This window comes from Paralichthys olivaceus, chromosome 11 (genome assembly GCF_024713975.1).
Source record: "Paralichthys olivaceus isolate ysfri-2021 chromosome 11, ASM2471397v2, whole genome shotgun sequence".
Classification (NCBI taxonomy): Eukaryota; Metazoa; Chordata; class Actinopteri; order Pleuronectiformes; family Paralichthyidae; genus Paralichthys; species Paralichthys olivaceus.
The window spans coordinates 4,705,540-4,720,482 of NC_091103.1; the positions used below are offsets into that span (position 1 = coordinate 4,705,540).

At 40.8% G+C, this 14,943-nt stretch overlaps 2 protein-coding genes across 5 annotated transcripts; both read right to left on the reverse strand.

Annotated features, from left to right (window-relative positions):
* Window positions 1-381: 381 nt before the first annotated feature.
* Window positions 382-5,355, reverse strand: tekt1 (tektin 1). 4 transcript variants are annotated; one of them, XM_069534541.1, is made up of 8 exons: window positions 5,225-5,355; window positions 3,692-3,867; window positions 3,447-3,612; window positions 2,510-2,638; window positions 2,246-2,392; window positions 1,861-2,086; window positions 1,504-1,700; window positions 382-1,091 (listed from the first exon to the last, which is right to left on the reverse strand). In XM_069534541.1, the coding sequence occupies exons 2-8, from the start codon at window positions 3,846-3,848 to the stop codon at window positions 932-934; spliced, it is 1,182 nt and encodes a 393-aa protein (XP_069390642.1). In that variant the 5' UTR covers window positions 3,849-3,867; window positions 5,225-5,355; the 3' UTR covers window positions 382-931. The 4 variants fall into 4 exon arrangements, with proteins under 4 accessions (XP_069390642.1, XP_019950539.2, XP_069390641.1 ...); XM_020094980.2 differs by lacking the exon at window positions 5,225-5,355 and adding an exon at window positions 4,245-4,548; XM_069534540.1 differs by lacking the exon at window positions 5,225-5,355 and adding an exon at window positions 4,128-4,548.
* xaf1 (XIAP associated factor 1) lies at window positions 4,846-8,792 on the reverse strand. The gene is made up of 7 exons (XM_020094968.2): window positions 8,620-8,792; window positions 7,616-7,751; window positions 7,479-7,535; window positions 7,003-7,219; window positions 6,845-6,912; window positions 5,895-6,146; window positions 4,846-5,806 (listed from the first exon to the last, which is right to left on the reverse strand). The coding sequence occupies exons 1-7, from the start codon at window positions 8,655-8,657 to the stop codon at window positions 5,774-5,776; spliced, it is 801 nt and encodes a 266-aa protein (XP_019950527.2). The 5' UTR covers window positions 8,658-8,792; the 3' UTR covers window positions 4,846-5,773.
* Between the last annotated feature and the right edge of the window lie 6,151 nt (window positions 8,793-14,943).

Consider the following 14,943-nt stretch of genomic DNA (forward strand, 5'->3'; position numbering starts at 1 on the left):
CGATCACTATTTTCTTCAATGGAATTGAATTTGGCTTCAACACTGTTTAACCCTGTAACTACTAAAGTGTTGTGTGGACTCAAACTCTTCACCGCTCCATCGGCATAGTGGTGAGTATGAGTGAATTTTCATTTTTGGGTGTACTATCCCTTTAAAGGATTAAGTGTGTTGGATTTAGCTGCATTAACTAAATCTCACTCGCCTCTCTCTCAGCTTTTAGGAGAGTGTGTTTGTACGGTGGACTTGAGGTAAAGTAAAAACATAGAAGACCCTCTCTGTTGGGTTGTCTTTTCTGGGCTCATTCTAAGGAAATGTAAAAAATAATACACTAATGAAGACAATATGAATGTAACATTTCATTTTTGCCAATGGATCTCAAAATTAAATATGGTAATATTTTATTAATTTAATGAACTTGCACATTAATGGTACAGTGTGTAGAATTTAGTGATATCTAGTGTTGAAGTAGCAGAAACACCCCTCACCTCACCCTCTCCTTCCAAACATGATAAAGAACCTGTGGTAGCTTCAGTTGTCATAAAAACTCAAAAGGTGTTTAGTTTGTCCAGTCTGGACTAATGTAAAAAACATGGCGGCCTCCGTAGAGAGGGTCCCCTCCATGTAAATATAAAGTATTTGAATATAAAATACTTTTTCTGGGGTAAAGAAAACTACAATTCATACAATTAAGATGAAACAGTTAGTGAAAACATCATGAGGATTATTCTACATTAAATTTCTGCCAATAGATCCCTTTCACCTTAATCACACACACTGGAGCTTTAAATAACAGGTAAAAACAAATTTGAAACCCAGTTCAGACCATACTTACGACAAATATAATATCACATAATTCAAACGTAATTTCTTATAACTGCTGCATTGTGAAGGAGACCACAGTCGTGTGCGGAGCTTTCCTGCTGCTGACTGTTCAGAAGTTGTGTATTACAATGGGCTCCCTGTGCTGGGCGCAGGTGACCTCATCGATGTACAGAGAGGTGGCCTTCATGTTGATGCATTCCTGCAACTCGCGCTGGCATCGAACCAGCGCCCTCTGCTCCTCCTCTGACTGGACCACTGCCTCACGCAGTCTGAAGTCGGAGAGACACAGAGACGCCACGTGCATGGTTAGATCTCTAAACAAGACTTGAGCGAATATGAGAAGGACGGTGGTAAAGAGTAGGAACAACTGCACAGACATAAAAAATATGTTAGGTATTAATATGGTAGTAATAATATACATACTTAAGTAATCAAGTACATATCAAGTAATCAATATTTCGTTGGTTTTATATTTCTACTCATAATGGTTGACTCGTTAATTTCGATTAAATACATTTTATTATCATAATGTATTGAACCTTTCCTCGTTATTACTAGATTTCTTTGTCACGGCTCATGTTAATTAGCAGCTATAACATCTGTCTATCCACTCAGGCGTCATGTAACCTTTTTTATATTGCATCATCTCTTCACAGTAGACGTGAGCGTGCCAGGTCTTACTTGCTGATGTGGGCTGTGAGCTGCTGGACCTCAGCGAGCAGCTGCGTGTGCACCGGGTCGTGACATCGCTCTTTGACGGGCCTCTGGTGACGCAAATCCATCCGGGCCCGGGCCAGAGTCAGGAACTGTTCCTGCTCTGTGATGGCCACCTGGAGATCCTCTCTGATCCTCTGCTGGCTGGAGAACTCAGACAGAGTCTAGAGAGGACGCACGTTTGACACCAGGGTCAACCAGTATTTCTATTTACCGGTACAGCCAATAAATAAACATTTCATGCACCGCAGAATCATGGCCTCTCACCTCACTCGCTCTCTCTGCCAAATAAACCCCCCACGCCTCCTCTGCTCTTCCCTTTACCTTGCTCAGTTGCTCCTCCATCTGGCTCTTGGCAGACTTGATTTCATTGACATTCAGCTGAAAGGCTGCTGTTGTAGCCTGGACCTGCTTCTGCATGTCAGCCGCCGTCTGCTCCAGGAGAGACTCCACGAGGGCCCGTAGCGACAGTGAGTTGGTCTTCTGCTGCTCCGCTTTGGCTATGTTCACCTCTGAGATGTTCTCCCACTGTTGAGGAGTCACTGCCAAGCTGAGAGACGGAGAAATGTGGAAACAAAACCTTTATATAAACATTTTTTGGTGCATCTCCAGAGTGTAGACATGTTGAGGAGAAAACAAGACACCAGGTAATGATTTCAAATCATCCGACGATGTTCAACTTCACAGGGTCAAGGTCGCTGCAGCTCACCTCGGCAAACTAGAGTTGGTATTCATGGACTTCAGCTGGTCTTTGATGGAATGGATGGTCATGAGGTTGCAGGAGTTGTCGATGCACTGGGCCTCATATTTTTCCCTCAGATCTTGTTCTAAGTGGTACTTGGCAGATTGGTTCAGTCTGGAACACGAAACAATATGTTCTGTCTTGATTTTAATCTCAACTCTGGCCAGTGATTTGATAACATTCTTGCTGGTTTTTGACTTGCTGGAGTCACAACTCGTCCATCTCTCTTACCGGATCTGCTCAGTGATCTGCTCCACTACACGCTGCAGGAGGGAAGCCACCCCCTCTATAACCTCCCTCTCCTTCTGCAGCTCTCTGTCCACCTCATCCTGGAGTCTCTCAGTGGGAGGATGGTTCATCCTGCAGGACACAGAATAAACGAATACAGCTTTTATCACTTATCACATCCATCCTGCTGCTGCACCTGAAAAAAATGCACAAATCTTCTGATTCAAACTTTATTTGCTGATGTTGTTTCCCTGTTGGACAAAGTGATTTTAATTTCATTTGTCTCGTCTCCACATCGTCTGTTAGGATGAAGAATTAGCTGGAGATTTTTTATTTATCCATACCACCATTCTCTAAACCGTTTTTCCTGTGAGGGTCGTGGTGGAGGTGCTGGAACCAATTCACCAACGTCACCAATTCCATCACAGGGCCGACAAACAGAGACAAACATCCATTCACTGTCCCCAGTTAATCTAACCCCAGTCTGCATTAATGTCCCAACACCTAACTTTCATATTTTACATCTGTTTTTCTGGTATTTATAATATTTATATAGTGATCCCCATTTTTATATTTTTGCCGATACACAAACATAAAGCAGATTACAACACAAGTAGATTCCATGTGTGTGAAATCCAATTTAAAAAGGCCTATTGAACAGAATGGGATGATAGATGTGACATGAAGGTTTCACACTCATCGTGGAAAGTCCAGTGCAGGAGATTCCCTCTTGTTATCATTAATAAGTAAACTTGAAAGTGAAAGGAAAAGCTTAGTGTGAAACTTTAGACTGAGTTCCTGAAAACTAAAGATACTTGCCAAATCTGTTAGATAAAAGATATATAGAGACAATTAGGAAGTATCAAAACAATACATTGAATCTGTGTATCTGCAATAATTTTAAGTATAAGTGTCATGATCCCTCTTCCTCCAGCCTCACCTCTCCTCCAGACAGAGAGTAGTGACCCTCAGGGGCTCTTTGCAGGCCTCCAGCGCCTTAACCACTCTGCTCTGCAACGCTATGAGGATTTCAATCTCCTCACTGATCTCCTCCAACTTCAGCTCCAACTCCTTCTTCAGGAACTTGATGTCTTTGACCCTCTGATCTGAGAAGCAGATTAAAAAAAAGCACTGCTATAAACCCTGAACATCAACCCTCTGCATCAGACTCAGTCACTCACTCACCAAGCTGCTTGTTGTCGTTATCTTGCATTCGTTTACACGCTTTGTTCGTCTCTTGGATCAGCCTCATGCATTCTCCACTGAAGAGCTCTGACCGCTTCCTCGTGAGCTCAACATCGTCTAGATCAGGTCCGGCTGTCTGCTGACGGCTGAGGTCCATGTTGCTGTAGTCTTAACGTCTGCATTCACCACAACGCATTCAGATTAATTAAAGTCAAATTTGTGCAATATATATACGTATAAGGGGAATTATTTCTTAATCATAACAACGACAAAAACAACCAACTCCCAAAAAATGTCTATTTAAGTGTAAGAAGTTTGTCATTGAAGAGTCAAAGGACATGTGCTGTTTTAGTTATTTGCTTTAAAGTTTTCCCTCAATGATATGAAATGTGTGATTGAGCTTGTGAGTTCTGTCCGTCGTGAGCACGCACTTCACCTCAGCTTTAGCTGTGTGGGTCACCAACGTGGGATTTTCTACTGGAGCTGAAACCTTCCACGAAAAATAAGACGCGTCACAGAAACCCACGTGTCGCTTCATCGATCAGAGACCTACCGTGTTTCCGCGAGGCCTCAGAACATGAAACAAGTTTTATCCTCCGCCGCTCGGGGCTACCGTAGAGCAACAGAGGGTTACCGTGGCAACAACGTGTCATCTTACCGGAGCTGACGTCACCTACACGCGCACACACACCATATATAGTTTAGTGTGTGTGTGTGTGTGTGTGTGTGTGTGTTTATCTTTAATTATTTATGTTAGCTTGTTTTTTTCTTTCTGTGTGTATTTTATTTTGAGAGTTTAGCTCTAATCCAGTCAGTTATTATATATATTTATATTTATATATATATCGGTGTGAATGTTAAATTCAGATAATAATCTTGTCCAAATTTATCACTAGGTCAGATAAAAGATGAGAGAATTCAGATAAAAACCCAGTTTGACAGTAAATTAAAACCACAAGGATAAGTAGGCAGGAGCAGAGATAAAATGTAAGCACCTCCACAGATGTGAACTTCACGTTTGAATTTTGTTTGATTAACTGTCTGTCAGGTTCATGAAATCCTGTTCGAGCAGCTCTGACTGTTGGTATGTCACGTTGTCAATGTTAACATGAACGACTGCACATGTATGTTGTTCACAGTGAGAGAGCAGTTGATGCCCGATGGCCACAATCTTTAATTCCAGTAAAATATATAATTTGAAACAACCATATTATAAAACGAGTTACAAAACTAAAAACTAGGTAAAAGTCAGTTTTGGAAGTGGGAGCGACCGGCTGCAACACAGACACATGAAATGATTTGTTGGTAAATGTTTCAATTTTTGACATAATGATAATAATAATAATAATAATAATAATAACAAAAACCAACAACAAAAACAGCCAACTAAAAAATATATATATTTATATCCTTATACATTCAAACCAGATTTGTATTCAGATATGCATTCAGTATCTTAAATATGATTCTTTTCATCACAATTCAAAAATAATTTTTCTGTGAAATCAACGAAAATTTAAAAAAAAATCTCACAAGGTCCCGGAGCACCACAACGTATCCCTCCACCAACCTTCATGGAAGTTTTTTTGTGTAATCCTACAAACCAACTGAAATAGATGGAAAACATAACCTCCTTTGCAGAGTTTTACATTGTAACCTCAAATAATAAAACATTGTGGCAATAACTTCAGCTACAGAAGCTTATTCTAAATAACATGAATACAAAGAGGTGGACTTCAAACACAATAACTAAACTTAAACTGCTTTTAAAATGTCTCAATATGAAGTTTCCAGCTCAAAACATTTCAGTCAGTTAGCTTTACAGATCAGCAGCTGTATTTGCATTTCACAGAAAACACTCTACACAGTGTGAAGTTCAACGTATTCTTAACTACTGTCACTACACGCAATCACTAATTTAAACTAATGGTCAGTTAAAGTAAAAACAAAATGTAATCCTTTATTGAGACAGAAACTAAATCTAATGTAGCCCTTTAATTAATTTACCTACAATCCAAACACGCATCTGTTACGACTGACATATTGATCAAAGCTGTGAGAGGCACCTCATCCATGTCCTCTTTATTTCAGGTGAGCGTAGATTTGGCACTTGGTCTGGAAACACAGGGAGGAGGGAACACCTCTTATTATTCGAACTTCACAGAAACGTTGACACAAATCTTACGTGATGCAGGAATGTTACCTGATGCCTGCGCAGTGTGACGAGAGGCAGGGCCAGAGAACAGTGGGGACAGATGCTGATCTGGTCTTGATCTCCTCCGTCACCTAATGGACCATTGGGGGGGGTGGGTGACAGGGAGGCTGCCCTATAGATGCTGTTTAGCTGAGGAATGGTCACCTGCCCAGGTAACTCCTCCTCCTCCTCCTCCTCCTCCTCATCCTCCGTCTCTTCCTCTCCAGAGTCGTCACAACCGGATGCGGAGGCACACTCTAGCTGGTTTGTGGAAATGCAGACAAAGGTATTATTACCTGTGGTAATCCATCCAGTAGTTTTTGTGGAAACAAACACACAAATGCAAAAAAAAAACAATAATCTTCACGATGAAGATGAAAATGCTCCACAGTGGATTTTTGGATTTAAGGGATAGTTCACTGAAAAATTTAAATTAACTCATTATCCACTCACCACGATGCCGATGGAGGGGTGAGTGAAGTGACTCGAAAAGGTCTAGTCTAACCGAGACCTTTAGGTTTTAGCCAAAAACCTTTTAGCCTAGGTTTTAGCCTAGGCTATGTCACTTTCGAGAATATTTAAAAAAAAAAACCTTCTCTGCAAAGCAAAGGGTTTTACGGCCACACATGCCAAGGTTTGCTAAATTAAATATTGCAGCATGAAGCAAATTAGGACATTTGTTTGCTTGACTTAGCATTTTAGCTAAATGCTAGTGTAAAGCAACAGCCGCTTCACCATTTGTTAGATGTTGACAATAAATTGATCAAAAAAACTTAAATAATAACGCAGTTTTAGAAAATATTTAGAAATAAGATTTTTCACAAAATCAATTAAAATTTTTGTCAAAGAGGATTTCATCATTTTTAAGTTTTTTTAAAATTCCAAAGAACCTCTGTGAAGCTTGAAGAACTGTTCTCATAATTTATAAGAGAAATGCCAAGAAAAAAAAAAGCTTTTACCTCATGTTCCTCTAGGTCCTCAGCAGGAAATAATAGCATGCATATGCTACAGCTAACTGTTACCTTTTCTGTGGTGAGAGAACGAGCAAGAGTTAATTACAGGAGATAAAACACCTGGTGGCTGTTTGAAATCTGTGCCGAACCCTGCATCCCCTTACTCTGATTTGTTGGAGTGCTGGCAGGACTTGTATTATTGTCAGCAGAAGAGCAGGTGGAGGCGTGCTCCGGCTGGTCACTCAGTTTCACGAAGCGGTTGCAGTCCCTGCAGAGCTCGGTGCGACTCCCACACGCCAGACAATGTTCCGCCAGCTTCTTCCAGGGCAGCTCCAGGTCACAGAACTTACAGGCCTGCAGGCGCTCAACACACTCATCAGCCTGGGAGACAGAGACGAGCAGAGTCAGACGGATAAATAGACATTTGGCAAATACTGAATCAAACCCTCACGACAAAAGTGTTGCTCTTTTCCAGGCAACACAATCCATCTGTCTTAACACTCTCGCTGCCTGTTAGACATCTTTTATTCTCAATGACCAGGGGGGGAAGACAACAAACATGGGCAGCACAAATACGTACATTTCTAAAAGTAAACTAATACTGCTTCCTATGTCCAGCCTGCAGTAATACTGGACTCACCTTGTGATCCTTGAGACGACAACGCTCCATCTTCTGGAAACACTCGGAGCATCTCGTCTGCAAACAAACAGAGCTGTAAACCCACAGTGTAGAGTGTGTGTGTTTGTGTGTGTGTGTGTGTGTGCGTGTGTGTGTACCTCAGTGTGCTCCTCCTCTCTGTGCTGCTCCAGTTGCTCTTTGGGAACTGTCTCACCACAGTCAGGACACAGACATAAGAAGCGTCTGCAGTGCGTCTCGTGCAGAGCGAAGTTGGCCTCCGCGACGTTTTTGTGGCTTGAAGAAAGTCGGAGAATGTCAATGGGGAAATTGCATTAAAACAAAAATATATGGCACAGACTGTAGTGAGCAATGTATACGGCTATATATATATATATATATATATATATATATATATATATATATATATATATATATAAGGAATATGGTTTTCTTTTCACAGTGGAAAGGGGACAATACATTTACACTTAAGCCTGCCTCTACAGGATTCATTTAAAAAAGGGATTAAGAAGACACAGTTGCTGAAGGTCACCTCCATAACATCATTCAGGGGACAGAAGTCCTGTCTCTAAGCATTATTTCTTTTACATCATTGTTATAGGACCAGCATGTCCATGTGTTGATGCCTTTATAAAGTCGGCCTGTTGTATAATTCATGTCCGGCCTTCTTTAAATTCCAAAAAAACAAAGGAGAATGGCAGGAGCATATGAAATTCTGAAATACTGTGTCATGCTGTATGGCTCCAGTGAAATATAGTATAATTCAATTCATATAATTCTGTGTCCACTGAGGTTAAAAGGTTCAAGTTAGAGGAAGGTAATCTGAAAGTGAAAGGACACTTAACACGAACGTTAAACTCCATTAGAACACTTGGTATTTCTTTCTAATCAGATATTCACATGAACTTTGTCCCTTCATTTCTTACACAAATCGTCTCAACATGACGCCCCCCCCCCCCCAGCAGGAGATTTCCCTGTGAGGAGTTTGTGATAACAAGTCATCGTATTAGCCGAACTGTGACCCACCTACTGCTGAAAAGTCCATTTTGATTTGCGTCCTATATTCTGTTTATTCACCAGCCAGTAATCAGAACAATCTTAAACACAGAGATTTTTTAAATGCAGTTTTGTTGTGAACTCTCACCACAGGCCGCAGGTGCGTGTTCCCTCCGTGTTGTCCATGGAGGGTTAATTCCTCCTGTTATCCACTGGAACAAAAAAGATTCAAAGATAAACCACAGCAGGAGACAGAACTTCTGTTCTCCGTGTTTCACTTCAACCAAAACAGAAAGTGAAATCATGTTCACAGACTGTTGTTTCCCACGTCTTGCCACACGGGGTCGCAAGTCGTCCTGAATATGTCTTGTTGGGCAGTTTTCGGAATGGGAGAAGTTACACAGAGAAAACTTGTGCATAAAGATGGAGCAATGGATTTAGGTAATAAACAGAGATAACCTTCTGTAAATACATTGCACAGAGTATGAAAAGAAATGCAATGTGAGTTTGTGAAGCGCTGAGCTGGACTAAAAAAAAGAGGACGAGTGAGACAATCTGCAGCAAATACTACAAACGAATACACAGGATACTGTATACTAATACACAGGATACTGTATACTGATATTGACTGGATTCAAATGTCATGCAAACATTTACATCTGTGATGAAGAAATCTACTTATATGAGCAGACCTGCACACGCTCAGTGGTTTCTGGATAAATAAATGACATAACTTTATAAATAACAGAAGATATCAGGTCAGCGAGTCTGCTGCCCCGCTGAAGCCATGAGTTGTCACAGCAGGCTCCTGCAGCGGGTAGCGAGGAGACGGAGAGCCAGGTGGGGAAGAAGAGGAGACATGGTGAAGCAGCTCACTGTGTTTGAACAGCAGTGGACATGCTGTCTGTTCCAGGCTGAGCCGCTGCTGCTGCTGCTGCTGCTGTCAGATCATCAGATCTTGTGTGTGGAGGTGAGAACCAGCAACTGAAGAGAGAGACAGAGGCAGACACCTGAGGAGCTCTGTCAGCAGTTCAAACAACAGACAGGTTCCTGTGTGTGTGTCTGTCTCGGTCTGAAACAAGCAGAGACACTCGGTGTGTCAGGTGAGGGCCCTGGAAGCCAGTTTCAGGTTCAACTCATTTCTGTAAAAGTAGTTTGTTGGTAATTGTTGCTTCTCTGTGTGTTTCCCTGTGATCCTCCAACTCTACAACTCTACTAGTGCAGAGACAGAGCAGGAGACGTCTGATCAGTTCAGGGTTTTTATTGTAAATACTGCAGCCAGAGAGGAAGGTGATGTCAGGGGGGTGTCGATGAAAACCAGGAGGGAGAAGAGAGATGGGGTTCCAAGTGAGCAGCTGAGCGGTGTTGCCAGAGTGATTCAGGGCGACAGGGACCGAGGAAAAAAAGGAGAACACGATGAGTCAAGGTCAAAATACTAGACTAAGAAAAATCCCCCCAAAAATGTAATAAGGTGCTCGAGGTGCAGGGAGCTGAGTCTACGATCTGGCAGAAAATATGAAGGGGCTTGACTAGGTGGTGTTCTGTGTTCTGCCCCGACTCCAGCATACTTACACTTCACTTACTCAGAGAAACAGAGAGAGAGACAGAGACGGAGAGAGAGAGAGAGAGAGACAGAAGTTAGCATAAAGAAGTTCCTTTTTATATGATTTTGTTTATGCTCCCTGTATAAAGACACATTTCTCAGCACTGAAAGATTCTGCTGTGTCGAAGTTGAACACTGATCGGTGACAGTTCCCCTATACGTCGGTAATCTCTTTACCAGGGCTGAGTTTGATTCCACTTGATTTGTTCAAAATATCAATTTAGTTGTTTCGTCATAGAATCATTTTGCCGGGATAAGAAAGAAATTCTCAGAAACCGTAAACTATGAAAGCAGACTCACCCGCAGGTGGCGCTAACAGATCAAGTTAGTCTGCATAAGGAGCTGTGAGTCTCTTAACTGTTTTTTTTAAAGTTGACCTTCAAGTTCAGCAAATCTAGAAAATCCAGATGAAACTTTGCAGCTGATGTTACTGAGACATACAATACTGTGAAACTTTACAGACAAAACTGTGTATTAATACACTGTAAATAGAACCACAGTCTATAAATGGACTTTACTGCTCTAATATTGAATGAAACTGAAACATTTCTACTACATCAGCTTCTTTTGGCTTTAAAAACATCTTGAAATTCAGGAAATTACAGTTAAGTGCTTTGTTTCAAATCAAATGTAACTGAAAACTAAAATGTGTTTTACTTTCCAAAGACTGAACTGTGAAAATCTTAAGCTCTTCAAAGTTTTTATGATCATACATTTGTTCATATTTTTTACTTGGACAAAATAAAACAATAAGAACATAAGGAATAACACACATCTCATATTATTTCCAGATACAGGACAAACATATGGACCACGAGGATTCACAGAAATATGACTTTTTATTTAAACTCACCGTCAGATGCAGCAGACTGATTCATGCTTTAGATAATCTGCAGCATCTGTTCCACATCTTCTCTCGCTTTTATCTTAATTCTCCAAGTTCAATGTCTCATAGAGAACGAGCACGTTAGTGGAGGAGGAGAATTATTAACATTTGAGAAGAGTAGGATCAGACAGATATATTGGTTTACTGTGTCTCAGACTGATATATGATAGTTGTCCTTTATTGGAAATCAAATTCAGTGTCTGCCATCCATCTCTGACAGGATATTCTTTAAGTTTTTGCCTTTTTCTTTGCATCATTCTGCTGCGAACACAGCCAACTTAAATAATCATCTGCGATTAAACAGTGATGATGCAATTATAATTTTTGAACCCTGGAATTGTCGAATATACGAAAAACATCCATCGTGAGGCTGCAGGTGGAGCAGAGCACGGCCCGGAAGGAAAAGGAGGTTTCAGAACATCAGGTGCATTCAAGAACTGCTAGAACTGTACAAAGAGGTGAAATTACTATTAGTTTTATCTTCTTCTTTATTTTTACTTTGTAGATTTGTTAAGATAGTAATATATTATTGTGTGATGTGTCTCCGTGTTCCTTCTCTCCTTGGCTTAAAGTTATGTCTTGTTGTCACCAGGTTGGAGGCCGAGAAAAGCAACCTGAAGACCCGACTTAACGAGGCCAAGGTGGGATAAACTGGTATAGTTCTTTACACACGCAATGCATTCAACAGTGGGTCATAGTTCTGCTTTGTGTTCATGTTGGTGGTCTGTGAACCTGTGACCGCCAGTGGGAGGCGGAAAATCTTTCCCTCACGGAAATGCGTGTGTTTGTGTGGAGCTGCACCAGATGCTGAAGGACCAAACTGAGAAGAACACGACGTTGAATGTGAATTTATTTGAGAGCACTACATGTGAGTGTTAATGCAGAATCAATCGTATTAATCTCGTACATATATCACATTTGTGTTTGGAGTAAAGCTTATTTGTACGTTTTAAATTCAATCTCTTTAGCTCTAGTTTAGTCCCAACTTCTAAGTGCTAGCTTGGTTTGTCTGCTGTTTAATGATGGACAGGTAAAGTGCACAGTAAGTCTTGTAGCTTAAATATAAGAGATGTGTTTGGAGAGAACAAGAATAAATAAAGTCATGGGCTGTAAAACCACAACAGTGAGCTGAAGAATCCCAAAACGCTTTCTGGTAATTAGATAAACTGCAGAATGAAAAATACTTGACGTACACAAAGTCATTTCATCAACGAGTCACATCATGGTTTGATGATTTTATTGTGCCCATTGCTTTTAGCACAATAAGTAAAAATGGCACTTTACTAAAGTAAGTTACTATTAGATTTAGTGTCTTTGTTTTTATCATTGAGATCAGCCTTTGATAACAAGTTAAATATGAAGATGGTGATGACAGGTTCAAATACAAAGGTACACCTCCTATAAGAATTCATTCATAAATAAAATAAGGTGGTGGCACACATGCTCGCAGCCCCTCCTGCACCTGCTGACTGTGATGCTTTGCATTATCACTCGGTTCCATTTTTATGTCGCGTTTCTTGCTGACAGAAGCATAAACGACATTTTGTTCATCCGTATTCTTATTTTGTGGATCAGTGACAATAAAAGTTTGCTTGAACCGCTGTATTCAAGACGCATGTCGGTCAGGTGCATACACTTTAAAAAAATAAACGTTCACAGCTCTCTGAAAGTGAATTTGAATCTGAACTGAATCTGAAATAAAACAATGAAACCCATATTACTGGATTAATAGTTCCTTATAAGAAAACACATTATCTGGTGCGTCGTTTCGCACAGGTACTGAAATTGTGTATTTGTCAAAGTGTTGCACCTTCAGGGCAGGTCCTGCATTGTGATGTTTTTCTTCTGTGAGGCCCTCAACAAAATATAATTTCAAGACTTGATTGATTTTGATTTGATATTGTGTTTACATGGCTTCTATTCCTGAATGAATTTCTAATTAATTCAATAAGAAAAACCTCAGGGACATGTAGTATTGTCTCCTCTATTGCAGCAATGTGTCTTCGCTCTTGGACAAATCTAATAAAGTCGCTATGTATAGTCTGTTGTGTGTACTCAAAGGATATCAATGTACAGAGTGCAGAGGAGGTGTGTTCAGAGGTCACCAGGCGCCCACTGCTCAATTTCGGTAAGGGTCTCCCCCGTGGGTTCGTCCAATTACGTTAACAAAATTTTGTCTGTGTGTGTCTAAACTTTGCAGTTGGAGTCTTTGGATACGGTCCCAGCCAACAACACGGAGGTACAGTCAGGAAACTATATACAAACTGTGCTATATACAAACTGCAGAGATGAATCATTTGTCTGAAGAGCTTGAAGCTGTAAAGCAACAATACAGAGACGACCACTAATCTGCCGTGACGAAGCTGCACCGAGAATTCTCAGAGGAACCAAATTGCGTTCATCTTTTTATTCAGATTTTTATAGATTCTGTGCATTGACTGCACATCACATTACCATTTGAAGTCCCTCACTTACCCTAACAGCATCTCAGTCTCCAACTTTTGTGGAAAGGTCTAAAAGTAAAAGCTGGAAACTGACAAAAAAAGCGCTGAGAGATTTACTGAACTGTGTAAATACATAAATATGTATGGAAATACATAATCCCCATTGAAAATCCTTACCTCTGACTGTGCTGTTTGAAGCATGGTACAAAACAGCGGAGGCTGACTGCCTTCTCATCTCATCTCATGTTTGTTTACTGTGTCTATACTTTCCTCAGAATTAATTGGCCAATGACTCATTTATATAAGCATAATCAGAAAAACCGTTGGAACGTTCTTCTTGCATCTTGTGCCTCAGATTTAACCGTTCACTCTGTTTTAGTGAACTCCCTGTGTCGTTGCATAGCTGGAGATAACAGTTAATGACTTTCCAACCAGGTAAGGTGAAGTTTCTAAAGACAAAGACGGGCTGGACCGGCGTGTGTCTGAACTGGAGAGTCTGGCCTCCAGACAGAAAGCTTGTATCAGGCTGCAGCAGAAGATCTGGATCAGGAACCTTCAGTCCCCTCACACGCTGGAGTGACATCGATGCTGAAGCTCGGAGGTTGTAAAGAATAATTCGCATTATTCTATCTGTCAGTTACTAAACACGAGTGATGATGTCACCTGAACTGATTTACTGTGGTTCAGGAAAGACTTTCAGTGTCTGAATGAAGGTCACAATACAGTTTCAGCCTTTTTATAGCATTCATTAAAAAACGTCTATCCTAATATAAAGGCTCGTGCTGTCGTTAAAGGACCTTCTCGTTCGGTGCGATGATTCGAGAGAAGTAAGGGACTCTGTTAGAAACTCGACCATGACTGGTACATGCAATAAAATAATCTCAAACTTGAGATCACGTCTGGCCAGAAGTCTTTCAGCTCCACGGCTTCAATGAAGTCACTGTACTCCAGCAGACTACCTTCGCCAAAGAGGTTGTTGTTTGTAAGCAAGGTTACACAAAATCTATTAAATGGATTACCATGAAACTTGGTTGAAGGATAAAATATGGGTCAGGTAAGAAAACATTGAATCTTGGTGAGGATCTGAATCAGGGGGCTGAAAAAAATATTTCATGGACCTTGATTAAAGAAATCAGTCATGTTTAGGGAACTGAAATTTGTGCAATACAGTGCAAATAAAACTCCAGATCTGGAGATTTAAATGTGGTCTCATAAGGGGACTGGTGGACCTTGATGGAGGTGTGTGCTCTACGCTGTGCTATTCTTGTTTCGGTTCTGTTTTCTTAACCACAAACATCAAACCTGAGGTTGCAGGAGTTCACTCACTCCAGCTTTCATTCACCAATGTCATTAATGTGCCTATGATGAGTGCAAACACGGATCAAAGAGGCAGATCTTACTGTAAGGACATTTAATGAGTAGTTGCCTTCGGCTGACTGGAACTGATTTAATCTTATTTTATGTTTACGTAAAAGAACAAAAAACTTTTGTTCACAGAGTTGTACTGAGGCCAAGAGAGAGCTGGCTCACATCCCTGCA

What these genes read in the sequence shown, in the direction of transcription:
- xaf1 (XM_020094968.2), bottom strand. Translation starts at nt 8,657, where the DNA reads ATGGACAACACGGAGGGAACACGCACCTGCGGCCTGTG. An exon ending in ACACGCACCTGCGGCCTGTG is followed by an intron (nt 7,752 to 8,619) that starts GTGAGAGTTCAC and finishes ACTTTCTTCAAG; the next exon opens with CCACAAAAACGTCGCGGAGG. An exon ending in GTCGTCTCAAGGATCACAAG is followed by an intron (nt 7,220 to 7,478) that starts GTGAGTCCAGTA and finishes TCTGTCTCCCAG; the next exon opens with GCTGATGAGTGTGTTGAGCG.
- tekt1 (XM_069534541.1), bottom strand. Translation starts at nt 3,848, where the DNA reads ATGGACCTCAGCCGTCAGCAGACAGCCGGACCTGATCTAGACGATGTT. An exon ending in ACTCTCTGTCTGGAGGAGAG is followed by an intron (nt 2,639 to 3,446) that starts GTGAGGCTGGAG and finishes TGTGTCCTGCAG; the next exon opens with GATGAACCATCCTCCCACTG. An exon ending in ACCAACTCTAGTTTGCCGAG is followed by an intron (nt 2,087 to 2,245) that starts GTGAGCTGCAGC and finishes TCCGTCTCTCAG; the next exon opens with CTTGGCAGTGACTCCTCAAC.